The sequence below is a fragment of the Lytechinus pictus genome, chromosome 3 (assembly GCF_037042905.1).
Source record: "Lytechinus pictus isolate F3 Inbred chromosome 3, Lp3.0, whole genome shotgun sequence".
Taxonomy (NCBI): domain Eukaryota; kingdom Metazoa; phylum Echinodermata; class Echinoidea; order Temnopleuroida; family Toxopneustidae; genus Lytechinus; species Lytechinus pictus.
In genome coordinates this window covers 9452780-9469754 of record NC_087247.1, presented here as the reverse complement: position 1 = coordinate 9469754, position 16975 = coordinate 9452780, and the positions used below count along the sequence as shown (strand labels likewise).

The 16975-nt window shown below is 37.2% G+C and overlaps 1 protein-coding gene across 1 annotated transcript in view; it reads left to right on the top strand.

The window, feature by feature from the left end:
- Positions 1-6662, top strand: part of LOC129257865 (regulator of nonsense transcripts 2-like) — a 28270-nt gene extending 21608 nt beyond the window's left edge. The window contains exons 26-34 of the mRNA XM_064096311.1: positions 169-355; positions 1073-1180; positions 1999-2141; positions 2981-3046; positions 3529-3624; positions 4297-4542; positions 5454-5532; positions 5975-6092; positions 6632-6662. Coding sequence (XP_063952381.1) covers positions 169-355; positions 1073-1180; positions 1999-2141; positions 2981-3046; positions 3529-3624; positions 4297-4542; positions 5454-5532; positions 5975-6092; positions 6632-6641 — 1053 coding nt within the window. The 3' untranslated portion in view covers positions 6642-6662. The remainder of the gene's footprint in view (positions 1-168; positions 356-1072; positions 1181-1998; positions 2142-2980; positions 3047-3528; positions 3625-4296; positions 4543-5453; positions 5533-5974; positions 6093-6631) is intronic.
- Positions 6663-16975: the final 10313 nt, after the last annotated feature.

The window sequence follows — 16975 nt, the reverse complement described above, 5'->3', positions numbered from 1 at the left end:
AAGGTAATCATCAAATATTTTGGTATGCTGTACCTGTTCCAAGTGGATATTATAAATATTCCTGTGGTTACTCAGAGTGCACCAATTTATTCTGAAGTGAGACAAAAGCAAAGTCATTTTTCAACTTTCTGATACCATCATAGCTGTACACAAATCTTTTTTCACCAGCAATATATCTTGTACAAACGAGGCCTGCCGTACTGGACTGCCGACGGCCACCCATTCCCGATGGATGTTGACAATGCCATCTCCGATTCCATCGAAGTTCTCCGACCCAAGCTGAAGCTCCTGGGATCCCTGGAGGAGGCTAACAAGGAGGTGGAGCAGCTGGAGAAGGATCAGATACAGAGATTCTGTAAGTCTGTCTCCTTCCTTGCTGGCATGCTGGAACTTTGGTGATTAGTATTGTGTTCTCGGTGCCACAATGCATTAGGATATCACTGAAAATTAAAACCGATCTGGCAGTCCATTGTAATTCTTTAGTGCATGGTTTGCAATCTATTCACAGTTTACGTCTTTTGTAAGATTTATTGTATCTGTTTATGTTCCATGAAAATCAAAAGATTGTTATTTTCATTCATATGTAGAAAATAATGGCAATTGCTGAAGCTGTGTGTGTATTTTTCATTTAATTTTCTTATAACCATTTTTACCTTGTTTTACTGGGAGCTTCAACTCACAAGTTTTTATTAACTTTTCAGTAGATTCTGTTTTTCTCTTATACATGTAATTTTCATTGTACATATTGGATATTGTTTTTATATTGATGAGAAAATGAATAAATTAAACTGTATTGATGTGTGGGTTTTATTTTTAATTTTTTTTTTGTGGGAGGTTATTAACCATTTTAAAACCATAGACGTAATGTTTGGACTGGAAAGGAACTCAACATAATGCATAGACTTGCATAGCTATATATAATTTTGGCCCAAATAATGTGTCCATGGAGCCAGCCATATTTTGACAAGTCAGTACAACGTGAACCATTCTCAGACATGACTCGGCATGCATAACACATGTGAGAAGGCACCGGATTGATATAAATGCATGTTGCATTTTTTTTTTCTATCAGCATCTGTGTTGCCAGAGGTTCATCTGACCATTGTCCAGCCACCAACGGGAGGTCAGGGGTTGATGCCTATCATGGAGAGTAATGAGGATCAATCCAACTTATCTCAAGGTTTGTCTACATGTTTCGGATGGTTGCTCTTCTATCAACATACTTTGATAATTTTCCGTGGTCACATTTTCTTCTCCTTACATAATTATTTTGGTGTTTTTTTTTAACCAAACAACATGCATGAATAGTCTCATTCCCTTCTGTATGAGCCCAGGAGACTCTGAATGAGTTGATCTCCCATAAGTGAGGAGTGGGGAGGCAGTGTAGCTCAGTCGGTTAGAGCGCCTGTTCCGGAAAAGATCGTAGATCTCAACGTGCGTGGGTTCGAGTCCCGCAGCATGCCGGAAGACGTCTAACAAAAAAACTGATGCTAGCGTTGTGTGTTAACGTGCCTCACCGCTGTGTTCAGTGCGGGTGTGAATGCAGTTGGAAAACACTCCGTCCATCGGAAAGGACGCAAATGTTGGTCCCGTGTATAGGAGAGTCACAACCTATGCACGTTAAAACCAATACACTATTCGTCAAAGAGTAGGGTGTTCACCCGGTGTATTGCACCTGCCGGTCCCCGGTACTACAATACTGCAAGAATCTTCAGGATTGAAGGAGGCAGTGTAGCTTGAAGAAGAAGAAGAAGTCGAATAAGTGCCCAACTCGAAAAATTATTTCAGACCAGAATTTGCAAAACATGTCCTATTATACATGTGAATTGAATAAAATGTCTGTGGTCCCATTCGATTAAAATTTGGCAGTCTCTCGTAGAAAATATTTTTATTTGCTTCATTTTTAGTGTGCTTTCAAATTGGGGCCATTTTGTTAACATAGTGTATGCTGTGCATTTATATTATGAATTTATATATTACCATTGTTGCTTTGACCAGGCATGGACTCTTCTATGTCACTGAATGACGACGATGATGAAACTTCGGACGGGGAAGACGATGGACGTGGGAGGAGGGCAGGAATAAACAGCGCCTCCAATAGTCAGAGTCAGAATACAGGAGAAGAGCAAGAGCAAGAAGAGGTTTGCATCTTCAGCATTCATTTCTCCATTATTGAATCCTAGGAATCTATCTATTAACCCATTCACTTCTTTCCTTACTGTCTTCAATAAGATTAATACAGTTATTAATGACAAGTTACAAACTACTCTTATAAACCTCTAAGATTCTACCACTTTGTAATAATTATAATAGGCATTTATATAGCACCATCTATCTAGAAATATTATATTCCAAGGCGCGTTGTTATTATTATTATTACCCCGGCCTAAGCTCGAGCTGCCTTTCAGCGCTCATGCATTCAAGGAATTAATCCTGCCGGGTACCCATTCACCTCACCTGGGTTGAGTGCAGCACAATGTGGATAAATTTCTTGAAGGAAATTACGCCATGGCTGGGATTTGAACTTGCGGCCCTCGGTTTCAAAGTCAGAAGACTTATCCACTGGGCCACAACGCTCCAAACTGTACAAATAATTTTCTTATATAATGATGCCTGTGAAATTTTATCACCATGTAATGAATTGCACCTTGGTGAGAAGTGCGAATCTGACCAATCAGCGATCTTCTTTCATATGATCTTTATTCATGCCACCGCTCAATGGGTGATTTCAAGTCCGGTGTAGGCCTTGGTGTTAGTGTTGGTGTTAAAATTTGGATTGCTTCCCCTAGCTCCAAAACTTATTCAGAGTTTGTAAAATGGATCCAGATCACATTAATGACATCTCAACAACTAGTGAAAAACTTTTTCGGGACCATTTTCATTTTATGTTTGGCGTTAAAATCTTGTAAAAATTGACCTAACACCAACACCAAAAGGTCAACACTGAACTTGAAATCACCCATTCTGTTGTTACTTGCAGATGTATGGTGACTATGAAGAAAGTTTGACACTAGATTCGGCTGGAGAGATTGAGGAAGATGACAATGTAAGTTCACTGAATCAAATCATTCCTTTTTGCTATCCATGAGCTAATGTCTGCCATAAATGAGACGATTTTTAAATCTTAATCTCAAGAGAGAGAGAGAGCAACTCACTAAATTTGTTTTGTTTGTACCTTATGGTGTATATGTTTTTATTCTGATATGATATACATAGTTATTAATACATATATGCGATAAGTAAAATATGAATGAGGTTGTACATTGTATATTTCCCAAGGATGAGTTGACTCATTAGAATAGGGTTCACCATTTGAGTTTTAACCAAGGTTATATTTAAACAAATGATAGATAGATGAATAAATAGATACATGAATAAAGAAATAAGTTAATGAATAAATAAAGTAATGGCATATATGATTTTCTGCATAATCATGGTAGGAGACAGTGTATGAATTTGTCATTGTGAAAAGAAGTAATTTGGTAACAGAAAGCATTGGTTTTTTTTTGTCATTTGATTTGAATGTAGGTGACCGTGATTACAGGAGGCCCTAAGCTGTTACAATGCGATGAGGATGAAGACTTCACTGCTGCTTTTGATAAGATGCTCTCTGAAAATATTCAGGTGACAAGTGATAATATGTAACCCAAGTTTTGTTGCTTTTGACTACTTCTCCTGGGCCATTCTCTTTTCTTACCCCCCCCCCCCCCCACCATTCTGTTTGTTCTTGTTGAAGACATTTCCATTCAATGGTTTATGTTGAATAAATTACCATAGTGATATTTTCATCCATAATTACATTGGATGATTATTTTAATTTCAATTCTCATCTGTGCGATGTGTCCTCAATATCACATTTATACTTTAAATGTTGTGATGTTTCCTACAGAGCAGATGGAATGAAATGTCTTACTATTATAGAGCACTGAAAGTTTCCATCAACTTTATTCTTTTAATAGTTAGCCTCAGCTTTCAGCATCGTGAACAGTGTTTGTGAGTGCCATTCATGTGTGGGTGCGTCGTGGTCTAGTGGTTCTGACTCTCGCCTTTCAAACAGAGGGTCGTGGGTTCGAATCCTAACCATGGCGTGTTTTCCTTCAGTAAGAAATTTATCCACACTGTGGTACCAGCAGGAAGTAATTCCTCAAAAAGCTGTGTGCACCAGAATCAGTAGACTAGCTTAGCTGGGGTAACATAGGAGCGCCTGGAGCACCTAGCAAGGTGGATATGTGCACTATACAAATCCTAAATTATTATTTATTTATTCAGAACTTCTTTGAAAATTCATCCCCACAGCAAAGAAATGCCGAATCCATGAAAGTCACTCAGCTGGACATCGGAGTACCTCTTCACATCAAGGCTCGGACAGCCCTGAAGCCGCTGAACTTCAACCCCTTCCAGTCCTCGGCTGTGGAAGAACCGGAGGATCCTGGGACGGTGAACTTTGTGCTGATGACCCGCAAGGGAAACAAGCAGCAGTTCAAGGAGTTTGAGGTTCCGGTCAACTCGGAGCTGGCTGCCAATCTCAAGAACAGAGAAGAGGTACCCCAGGGTCCCGTCTAACAAAGGGTTGCGATTGATCCAAGCAATCTCCACTCTACGGAAATCCATCCATACCATAATTTTTTCTACAAGATATTTGCACAATCTCTTTAGTAAACAAAGAGAACAATGAATGTATGAATATACATCATATCTAAAAAAATATTTTGAACAAATTTGCATTTTAAATGTTGACGTCGCTGGCCGTACATAGTTTTGGTTGATTGGATCAATCGCAACTCTTTGTAAGACGGGGCCCTGATCAGATTCAGTCTTTTTATTTTACTTTTGTGGACCTATTTCTTCAAATTTTTTGTCGATAATTTCTATGGCAATGTTTCTATCAGCCAAATCAAATGTAAAGGTTTCATTGGCATCTAACAGTCATGAATTTTGTTATGGCAAGTTTAAGGAAATGAAGTGGTGAAAAGGTGCTTTGAAGTACTTTTTTCATGCTAGCTATGCTTTTGGGTAAAAGAGAACTATTCTCTTATAGTCATAGATCAGCTTAAGGCAGTGTATTTGACCTGCCCTTTGGCATGTGCATATTTGAATGGCTATTTTGTTTTTGTTGATGATCTAATGTGATTTAGAATGACTAGGTCAAGGTTACAGGACTTGGCAAAAGAAAAATATACAATCATTTTAAATCAACATATTGATCTCAACTGTGTCCATGAATACATGTTGAGATCAATTTCAGTTTGAGATTTCTTCGAATACATGATATTCATCATGTCTTTGTAAGACGGATGTCATTTATACAGAAAATCGCTCATTCGTAGATTACAGGATGTATGACCTACTATGGCTACTAACTTAGAAATTGATACACAATTGCTTTGTTTTGTTTTTGTCTGGAGTTTGCTAGAATAGTTGCAATGTGTGTTTTGTTCATTTTACTTTTATAGGCGGAGAAAGCAGAGAAACAAAGAATGAAAGAATTAACTCTACACATCAATGAGAGACAAGAGGAGGAAGACTATGAAGGTAATGATGAGAAGGAGGAGGATGGTGGGGATGATGGAGATGATGATGATGGTGATGATGATGATGGTGATGATGGAGATGATGATGATGGTGATGATGATGATGATGATGATGATGATGATGATGATGGTGATGATGATGATGGTGATGGTGGTGGTGGTGATGATGATGATGATTGTGATGATGGTAATGATGGTAGTGCTGAAAACAATGGTGGTGGCAGTCATGACGATGATGGTGGTGGTGGTGTTGGCAATGGTGGTAATGGTAATGCTGCAGATCGTGGTGGTATTGGTGGTGATGAATATGATGGTGGTGGTTGTGTTAGTAGTAAAGCCGAAGATGATAGTGATGATTGTGAATATTATGATGGTTGTGGTGATGGCGAGGGCGACACCGGTGTTAATGACTTTTCCTCCGCTGTGATTTTTGTACGAACTAGAAATGTTGGCCAGTATGCAGAGACCAGCAATGAGTGTGCCTCAGACTGGCAAGTCTCGTTTCCACCATCCCAAGGGGGCACCAAACACGGAGCAAATATTCAACGCCAAGGGTAATAGGTAAGATTTCCTTTCAGATACATTCACGATTAAGACCTTTTTGTATTTTGACTTATAGGCAGATGAATATTCAGATATAACAGATTCATGGAAGAATTCAGCTATTGAAACATACTTTTTCTCTTGAGGATCAGTGCTGTTTAATGTGTGCAGTTTATGAATGCAGTTCATGAGTGGAACAAACAGGAGCATGTAGCTGTATTTAGATGAAGACGTAATCATATGGAAGCAACAAATTGAAATATGATGTCTTTATATGATATATTAATACCTTTCCTGTTTGTTAAATACTATATTTAGGATGGTCTAATACTAGGCACAACTCTTTTTTATTCAGGCTGGTCAAAATAATCTTAATTGAAAAATGGTAACTGTCTTGTACACATAAAAAACAATTATTTTTTGGAATCTCATTTTATTACATGTATCATGGAGAATTAAAATCTGTCATTGATTTTTAATTCTATGGCATATTGACTCAATGTCCTTTGAAAGACTCGAGCAAAAATGAGAACTGTCTTTCGTTTTCCCTTTTTTAGGAAGTGGTAGAGGAAATGCCAGGATAACCTTCACAACCTGGAGGAGAGAGGATAAAGATCCTGGATGAGCGATGGAACTACATCGCCATGGATACGATCAGATGAAGACAAGATGCCGCTCCTTCCTAGAAGGGCGATCGCATCCTTTGCTGCATCCGTCGGTCCTGCAGTAGAGCTGACCTTGAGATCTCTCAAAGCTCAGTCTAATTATTAGGCGACATGTTAGGGTGTCCTCACACAAGGCTCCTGTTGTTGTTAGCCTTTTAAAGGAGTTAAATCATTTGACAGTGTTATGAGAAATGCTCAGTTTACCCATGCATTGTGACGATTGTCAAGGGGGTTTTCAAAAGGTGAGAATAGTGAGTAATGACTGCATGGTTCTGCACCCACGCTCTTTAGAAGAATTAAGATAAGTGCTGTGAACCAAGAGTGTGGGAGAGTTACGAAAGTTACCGATGAATTTATTTGATAAATCATTTCCCTAAGTTTGGTTTGTGTCATATCATTTTATTGATACTTCAGTAAATAAAACAAAGAGTTACACGTTATGATGGAGACCTGCAAAGATGCGTAGGGCATGGTAATCCAGCCAAGGGGAGTCTTTCATCATCATTAATATTTGTTTGGTGTCACCTGTGCCTGGGAAGCGAAAGGCAAACTGAATCACTATGACCCGCAGGTCTCTCCTCCCGATATAACTGATTGGGGGTAATGCAGGTGGACCACTACACCGGGTTTCCCCCTACTCTTATACGAATAGTGCAGTGGGTTCTTAACGTGCGAAGGTGCTGACTCTCCTCTACACGGGGCCTCCATTTAACGTCCTATCCGAGGGATGGAGTGTTTTCCATTGTAACATGGCCTGCATCTATGAAACATGGGAGAGACGTTTACACACAACGCACTGGCTTCAGTCGTCCGCCCGGGTGGACTCGAACCCACAATCTTTGGTTCAATGGGCGGACGCGTTACCGACTGAGCCAACAATGCTCTCTTATGTTGCTATTTGTCAGTGATTTATCATGGACTACTTCTATATGCAACCAAAATCCTTCCATCTGATTGGCTTAGAGCAAGATTTCAGTGAAAACCACCGACAAAACACTCTGTGAAACATACCCCAGGACTTGATTTGGGCCCTGCCTTCTAAAGAGTTGTAGTTGGTTCAGATCACTTGCAATTTTGAGATTGATCCCAACTCCTATACCTTGGCTACACAGTTAACGTTTGAATGACCCCGATTAGTGGTCCATGATTTGCAACTGAAGAGAATGACAATCAGATGGTTAATTCTTGCATGTTTATTTACCCAGTATGAGAATATTTATTACTCATTTTCAAGCTTCCATCCATTGTGAGGTCATGCAGACTTGCGTGTGTGTTTTCTTGATGTCAAAACCTGAAGCACGTAAATTCCGCAATCATTTCTGCTCAGTTAATCAGATATATTCTCCATTTAGAGTATTTAAATAAATGTTTTTTGGAAAATGGTGGATTTAATATCTCTTACTTGTGCATTCATGTTCTGTTTAGTTGATTTTAAACCTTCCAATAGACCATAGCACAAAGCTAAATACAGATTTAGAAAGTGAATTAAACCAGTTTTAAACATATTTTTTAAAACACTTTATTGATTAAAGTGTTGTTTCTTCTCGGCAGATGTTTATTTTTTAGTCTCTTGATTTAATTTTGAGTCTTAATAATACTATTCTATTTCTATTTTTTCCCCTTTAAAGAATAAAAAAAAAAGGTGTTTTCTGATTATATCGTAGATGCATCTCAGTCAGACTGCTTAAATGGGCATATAAGCATGATTCATTAAATGCTAAATGTACTTGGCCTGATTAAACCACAACTTCTGTTGAAAATTGTATAATCATATATCATACATCTTAAGCTTTATCATCATGTAAGAACTCAAACCTAAAAAAAGGTAGATTATGAATACCGCAACTTTTGTCAGGTGTAAAGAATTGTAGCATGTTCCAGATCCAGAATTTCACCAATATCACAAAAGTTTCCAATAATATTCTAACTCATGATTAAAAAAATATTCTTCCTGTTTAAAGAGATGCCGAAAACATAATTAAAAGTGGATAACGATTTCGAGCAGCAATTATTGAATTACAGTAGGTGTTTTGATCTAAGTGGTGAATATTAAACAAAATAGGTAAAGGCCTTACTGGAAAATAGTAGGCAGGCTGTAGGAACATTAGATCACATGGTTTCGTGGATGAACAAAATAGGATTAGACCGTGTTGAATGAGACCAAAGTAGACAAAGCAAGTTCAGGCAATCTGCAATTTACTATTTCACATTTGACATTGTTAAAGGACAAGTCCACCCCATCAAAAAATTGAATCGAATAAAAAGAGAAAAATCCAACAAGTTTAACACTGAAAATTTCATCAAAATCGGATGTAAAATAAGAAAGTTATGACATTTTAAAGATTTGCTTAATTTCACAAAACAGTTATATGCACATCCTGGCTGGTATGCAAATGAGGAGACTATGACATCATCCACTCACTATTTCTTTGGTATTTTATTATAATAAATAGGGAATATTCTATTTTTCTCCTCATCATCAAGTGAAACAAAGATTAATTCTTCACTGAACAAGTGGAATGATCATTGTTTAATACTATATGATTCAGGCAAGTTGGTCCTTAATGTCAAGTATATAAAAAAATGAAATATTGTATAATTCAAACAATAAAAAAACAAAAGAAATAGTGATGGACATCATTGACTGTCTCATTTGAGTTGTATATATCACTGTTTTGTGAAAAATAAGCAAAACTTTAAAATGTCATATCTTTCTTATTTTACATCCGATTTTCATGAAATTTTCAGCGTCTTGCTTGTTTGATTTTTCTCTATTTATTCAAATCAACATTTTTCTGGGGTGGACTTGACCTTTAAGATCCACACTCATCCAATATAATTGTACAGCTTGTCCCTGTCAGATTACACACAAAATGAAGTGGAAACTTTGAAATGACCTTGAGAAACCCTCAATATAAATGGCCACATTTTTAAGAGTCGTGTTTGATTCAAATCAATATCAAATATAGAAAGCCAGTCAAGCCATTGTTTCTTATCTGGAAAGCATATGCAATGTTCTCTTGTCATCCAATAGCATGCTGATTGCTCAAATTCATGATCCTTCACAATCATCCGTCAAGGGTACCTCTCTTGATTAGGGACGCACCATTAGATACCGGGAGGGGGGCTGGAAGTTTGGGTTCATGCCAAAAAAATTTCCTTTTTTCTTCGAGTAAAGTAATTTTTTTCCTTAGTCCATTGAGACAAGTTTTTTTTTTTTCCCTTTCAGATGATTTGTCAGTGGACCAAGTTTGTTTTTTTTTACTCTGATGGTGAGTCAAGTTTTTTTTTTTTTTTTTTTGCTCATATAGCAAGTCAAGTTTTGTTTTGGGGGAAAAACTTCCAGCCCCCCTCCGGGATATCTAATGGTGCGTCTTTATACAGGTAACTCTTCCAAAGTCAAATCTTATGGGACATGAGATCGGGCTGAGAATATGTTTTACTTAGGAGAAATTTGACTGTGGTGATTATTTGACTTATGGAAGGTTGACTTAGACTCAGCTGTATTTCAGTCACAAATATGTTGTTGGCTTTCCGTAGTCAAGACTGATTTTATTCAAACCACTATATAGGAGACAGGGACTTGGTTACAAAGACTTCAATCTAGAATGAACCTTTTTGCTATCAGTATTACCCTAAGTTTTTATCCTTTTTTTTTCTTTTCAAATTGTACCCCATTCCTACATGGGTAATATTCTAGGAAATCACCTGGAGGAAATTTCTTGTTTAGTTAAGTAGAGAATTTCATCACATATTATGTTTGCCTTGCATTTGTTTTCAACTTTCTGTCCTTGTAAGTAAAGCCCACCACACCCTTCCCCGTTTGCTATCTGATTTGAGGTGAGAAAAGGTTATTGTACTTTATGTTAATGTCACACTTTAATGTTTGATGTCCTGACAAGAGTTTACATTCAACAGACCAGTTCGGAGTTGCCTCATGGGCAATTTTGGTCAAATGACCTTTCATTTCTTTCATTATGATAGTCAGGTTTCAAAGCAAGGTATTATGCAAGCATGCCTTACATAGCAGAATGCCGAAACAGGTGACTAAAATAGCACACAATGAACACTCCATGAAGGTATTTGTTGCATTTATGCTATGAATGCATTAGCATGTTGTTATGTCAATGTACTTGGCCAACTGTGAAATACCAGTCGCTAATGGACGCATTTATGTTTTTTGTGGATCTGATGAAAAACCCCAATTCAAAAGAATATATGAATAATCAAGACATTAAAGTTGGTGCTTATCTCAATAAATATCAAACTGCCATGGCTAATTTAGAGATATACAACGTGTCCCACAAAAAATGCTAATGGCACTTTAGATTGGTATATTAAAAGTACATTATATATTGTTGATATCTTTGCACTCATAAACTGCAATTCATTTTCTACAACTGGATCACAAAGATATATATCAGTATATTTTCATTACACATCAGAAAAACTCTACAAGTTTTGTTTGGAGAAGTAATCATAAGTGTGCAGGTTCAGCTTAAAGATTTTTTTATCTATTCAAGTGTTCTAAATTCTATCTATTCAATGAGCATAAAAGTGTAAGGATTTTTTTTTTGTTCATGATGGGGAGGTGACCTATTCATTCAACCCCCCCCCCCCCCTCGCTCTGATGAATAGACAATCTTGCATGTTTACAATCGTGCGCTCAGCGAAACATAACAAAAACTTAGAGAACTTTTCAAATTAAATTGTCTTAATTCATTCCCTTGTAGTTATTGTTGAGTATAATTTTATGTTTGATTAAAGGTATGTTTGATTAAAGATATCATGTCAACTTCCTCAAACTTTCATTTTTTTTTTCATTTTAAGTATGGGCCTGCATTATGTGGTACAAATTTTTTTTTTAAAGGAAATAAAAAAAGAGTAAATGAAGACATAATTGGCCTACGTTCTTTATTCAACGTAATTGGATTGAGAAGTTTTCTGATGAGTACTGAAAGAATGCTCATATCTCTGTGTTCAATGGACTGTATCACATAAAATTTAAGCCAGTTGTATAAAATAAATCATAGTTTACAATTTTATTTTATTTTATTTATTTTCCACTCGTGGGATGGAACATCCTATCAGCAAATGCTGTTTTTCGTAGGGGTTTATAATTCTAAAATTATATGCAATACAATTTGCTAATTTTCACACTATACCCATTTAGAGTGCCATTAGTATATTTTGTGGACACGCTGTATTAGTCTTGCGATTTTTTTATCCATATTTTTCCTTTTCTCTCTAGAGTTAAGGCTTGAACTAATGAACTTAGACACTATGGCTCGTATTCCGAAGTCAGGTTTAACTTAGACCATGGTCTAACTCTGTGCTAAAATTATGGGAAGCCAAAAGTCAAAAATTTTATTAAGTTGTATGTTTCTTATGTTTACTGTGCTCTTTCCTGATTCAACGATGGTAAAGACAATCATCTATTTATACTTCCTAGACAATAATGAATGATTTGAGAGCCAAATGAGCTGAAATATGATATCTCTACTGTTAGTGATTTATGTAACAATTGGCTATCCATACTTAAACCACAACTTTAAACCTGAGTTTACGTTGAACCCGACTTCAGAATACGGGCCATATAATTTCAGAAAATTTTACTTGTTTTTAAACTTTCATGAATTATGAAAACGCTGTCTGTTCCAAAATCTTGACATAGTGGGATGATGTAGTCCATAGCAGGCTCAGTGTATGTCATGAACGTTCATGACCCCCTTCACAGCTACCATATTTATATTTTTACTTTGTTCCATTGTTCTTTTATCAAAATCAAATGTATAAGTCTTAATTCAATATTCCATTAAAATTCTGTTACCAGGTGCAATTTTTCAACCTTAAAAGAAAATTTTGTGTGAATGTGCACTTTTGTATGTCTGCTTTTATATTTGATCTAAAGTAGGATGTTGGTATTGGTTCATTGAAATGCGTCTTTCACGCCGGTGTCTTACCATGATCTTTTTGTTTTGTAATCCTTACATTCATTATAGAAAAAACAACAGGAAAGGGAAAGCTGCTCTCTGAATGCTCAGATTCCCCATTGCTTTGTCGTTGATGAATGTGTGGATTTGCTTTGGAGACATTTCAGGGCATTGAATTCTGGATATACAGTGCGTCTCAAAAAAACTATACTTTTGAAATGGCTGCCAAACAAAAATATATCAATTTTGGGGGAAAGTTTTTAATATATGGAAAGCCAATAAAGTCAACTTTAAAATGATACTAAAAAGTTGGAAAACTATTCATGATTGAGTGAGAACTTCCCACTTAGAGGGTATGAAACTGAAGCTGGGCAGGAATTAGCCTCTCAATTTTTGAGAGGCAAGTCCTTAACTTGAAAAGTTGATGGTGTTGTGGTAAATTAATGATCACTCAATTGTTTGAGCAAATTTCATGAGTTATTAAAATGAAATTTGATGCATGAGTGAACATGAAATGCATGTGTTTAGTGCATTTGAACATTTTAGGTGGATCTCTGATGTGTGTTCATGGGAGTCAGGAGAATAGGGGTGAGATAAGGACTTATGTAGGTGAAGTAGGTTGAAGGGATAAAGGTCAACCGAACATTTAAGCACTCCCTTCCTCTCCACCCCCCCCCCCCCCCTGTCTCCCCTCCTAAGAAGCTGGGCAGGAATAAGCCTTCCAGTTTTTTGAGAGGTGAGTCCTTTGGAACTTGCACAGTTAAGGGTGCTATGCCAATTTTAATGATCAAGCAAGATAAGTTTGGTTCCTTGAGAAAATATCATGAGTTGCGAAATTGAAATTTAATGCATGAGTGACCAGGAATTGTAATTTTTGTGTAACATTTTAACTTTATCATATGGATCTTAGCAATGTGTTTGTGAGAGTCAGAGGAATGTGATGGTACATGTTGCACGCAAGGCACAAGATGAGGCAACTTTGTTAAAAGGGCATTCTTTGAGTTGTTTTATAAATCACAAGTCATGTACCCCCCCCACCTCTCTCTTTTCTGTCTCACTTCCTGCATGGTATTTAAAAGTTAACTGCAAAGTGACCGATGGTTGCTTGATGGGTTAGTTTTCTTTTCATTGAATAATTACTATGAAATTGACTGATTATGATTTATGAAATTATGAATGCTTGATTGATCATATTGATTGAGTTGATTTACTTATTAAGTGTTGATTAAATGATTGATAGGTAAAAGTTGATGCCCTCATTTTCAGAATTTATTTTCAAATTGTCAGTCCGCTCTGGACTATATGCATACATGGAATAGCAATCAGCCTCGATATCAACAGGAGGGGGGGGGGCTAAATGTTCTGCTGACCCTTATCCTGTCTACTTCACCCATCTCATCCCCTATTCTCCTGACTCCCATGAACAGACTGCAGAGATTCACATGACAAAGTTAAAATGCTGGACTAAAAATTGCAATTCATGTTCACTCATGCATTAAATTTCAATTTAATGAATAATTTGCCCAAACAACAAAAATTGATTATGATTGATCATTGATTTATCACAACACCCTCAACTATGCAAGCTCCAATAGACTCGCCTCTCAAAAACTGATAGCTTGGAAGGCTAATAGAGTACCGAAGCGATGACGTCAGTTGCCATGGTGTCATGGCGGCCTGGTTCTAAACAAGTGAACCTGCCGAATGAAAGCGTGTGTTTCTCATAGGAGAAAATGGCTGCCAACGGAATTTGATCGCTTGCAACCTATTTTTAAAATGAGCCAAAGTCATTTGCAAATACAAATTTGTACAGACCATCGTCCGCTGCAACGGGACAAGAGGGCATAAAGATTTTAGGAGAAATTCGAAAGCAAGGGAACAAAGTGACCGAGCTTGTCATTGGGCACTTTTGCATTTTCTAAGGTGAAATTGAAGGAGTTTGTATATACTTTGGGTGAATTTTATGAAAATTTTCATAAAGACTAAGCTTTTTTTAATGTCCCCTTAAAGTTACAAATGAAATAATTATTCAGAGAGAAAAATATTTATCGCCTCTTTAGTACCCTTTACCATGATGAAATTCTTCTCCAGTGGCCCCTTCACCTCTGATTAAGTGCCCCAAATGCCATTATTTACTCCTGAAAAATGTCCCTTTTCTTTTCTGTTAGTTCAAACAGCAGAACCGGATGGTGGGAGGGAGAACATATAATTGCCCAAATAATTCCCATAGGATTTGCATTTACCCTACATTGAATCTAATGATTCGTGTAGTGCCCCTTGAGGGGCGAAAATTTCTCAACTTTTCAGTAATGAAAGTGATAATTTTTAGACAAAAGTGCCTTCATTATTTGGTTTTTTATATGGGCATGGCCGTACACAGCGAAAACTACACTTTTTTTACTAAATATTTTCACAAAATTATCCAAAATTGTGCACGTAATCCTTTAATTTCACTTTGGAAAATGCAGTTGCGCCCCCATGACGAGCTCTGTCAATTTGCTCACTCACTTTCAAGTTTCTTCTAACATGTGTATGCATCTTACCCCAAGGAAAAATCGTGAGTACGACCATGGGGCTTCCCCCCCCCCTCATTTTTTTAGGGGGGGGGGCAAGTTCCAACTCTGCATGCACCCACATCCAGCACCCTTGGACCCAATGACAATTATCCCTCTTATTAAATTGCTTTATCTTCATACCAAAGACTTGTTTTGCCAGACCCCAAAAAATTGTTGGGGGTGGAGTGCATCCTCTGCCCCCACTTCCACCGCCCTTGGACCCAATGACATTGACCCCCCTTTTTAAATTCCTTTACCTCCACCCAAAAAACTTATTTTGTTAGCCCCCTAATTTTATTGGGGGAGGGGGCGAGTGGCCCCCACTTTCAGTGCCCTTGGACCCAATGACAATGATTCCTCATTTTAAATCCCTTTATCTTCAACCCAAAGTTTCATTGGAGGGGGAGCAAGTACCCCTCTGCCCCACTTTTAGCGCCCTTGGACCAAATGACACGACAATGGTCCCCCCATTTTAAATCCCTTTACCTTCACCCTAAAAAAGGTTTTAACAGACCTCAAATTTTTACTGTTGGGGGTTGCCCCCTCTGCTTCCAGTGCCCTTAGACTTAAAGAAAATGATCCCCCTTTTTTATAACCCTTACCCACACCCAGCCCCCATAGATCTGTGATTGCACAACCGAATAAATGACAGTGAATAACTATTACTATCTAATATAACTATAACTATAACTATTATAATAATAATATAACTATTTTTCGAATTTGATAAACTAAGGTTTTCACTTGATAAATAAAGTTTATCAAATAACTCGTTTTTCATTTGAAAAACTCAGTTTATCACTCGATAAATTATGTTTATCACATTTTCAACTGAAAAAATAAGTTTATCACTCGAAAAACCATTGTACCGATAAACTGAGTTTTTCAGTGAAAAACTGTGTTTATCGCCCGCCAATAAACTACATGCAGTTACGAAATGTTGCGTAATTTCGGAACTGCATACCCGGGGGTCCCAATTTTGGTCTTAAGTTAAGCAAGTCTTGAAAGTAATAAAGAGACATAGCTTTGACTCCTGGTAAGATGCCTTAGTAAGTAGTCTAAATCCTGCCTTAATCCCTTTTTGCTTTTCTCTACCATCTAATAAACACATCGGTTTCAAACTTTCAATGCCATTTCGCATAATATCAACATATAAAACACAACTTGGAGAATCAACAAATTGTTATGGGACTAAACAAGGGTTAAGATGCAAATTGAACAATTTGAACAAATGATTACACGTGTAGCCAAGATAACCGTTTGGTATTGCAATGTTTTAAATCATGAAATCTTGAAGCCACTCTCTTCAGCTCTCCCTCTCTCTCCTCTCATTTCTCTTCCCATATGCACGAGGATGTTGCAGGAAACATCACAACTCTTGCAATTGTGAATTTTCATTTGATTTGCTGGGCGTTTCATATAAAGCTCTTCGGAAGTTACACACACCTTTACTCACAATCGTTGACCTGAAACACAAAGGTTTATAGCAATTAATCGTACGCTCGATTTTCACGATTGATTGCACATTGTAGTCAAGGCAATCAGTCGTAGAAAAATGTTCTACGACCATTGCTAAGCTTTGTGTTACCAGCCTCAGGGGGTGTTTAACAAAGAGTTAAGTATGACTTACTGCTGATGCGTAATCTCATTGATACACATTAGCACGCGTCTTGGCATGATTTGATCAATGCCATGATGCCTTTGATACAGCATGCAACTGGATATTTAAGTACCATTTCGTCTCACAC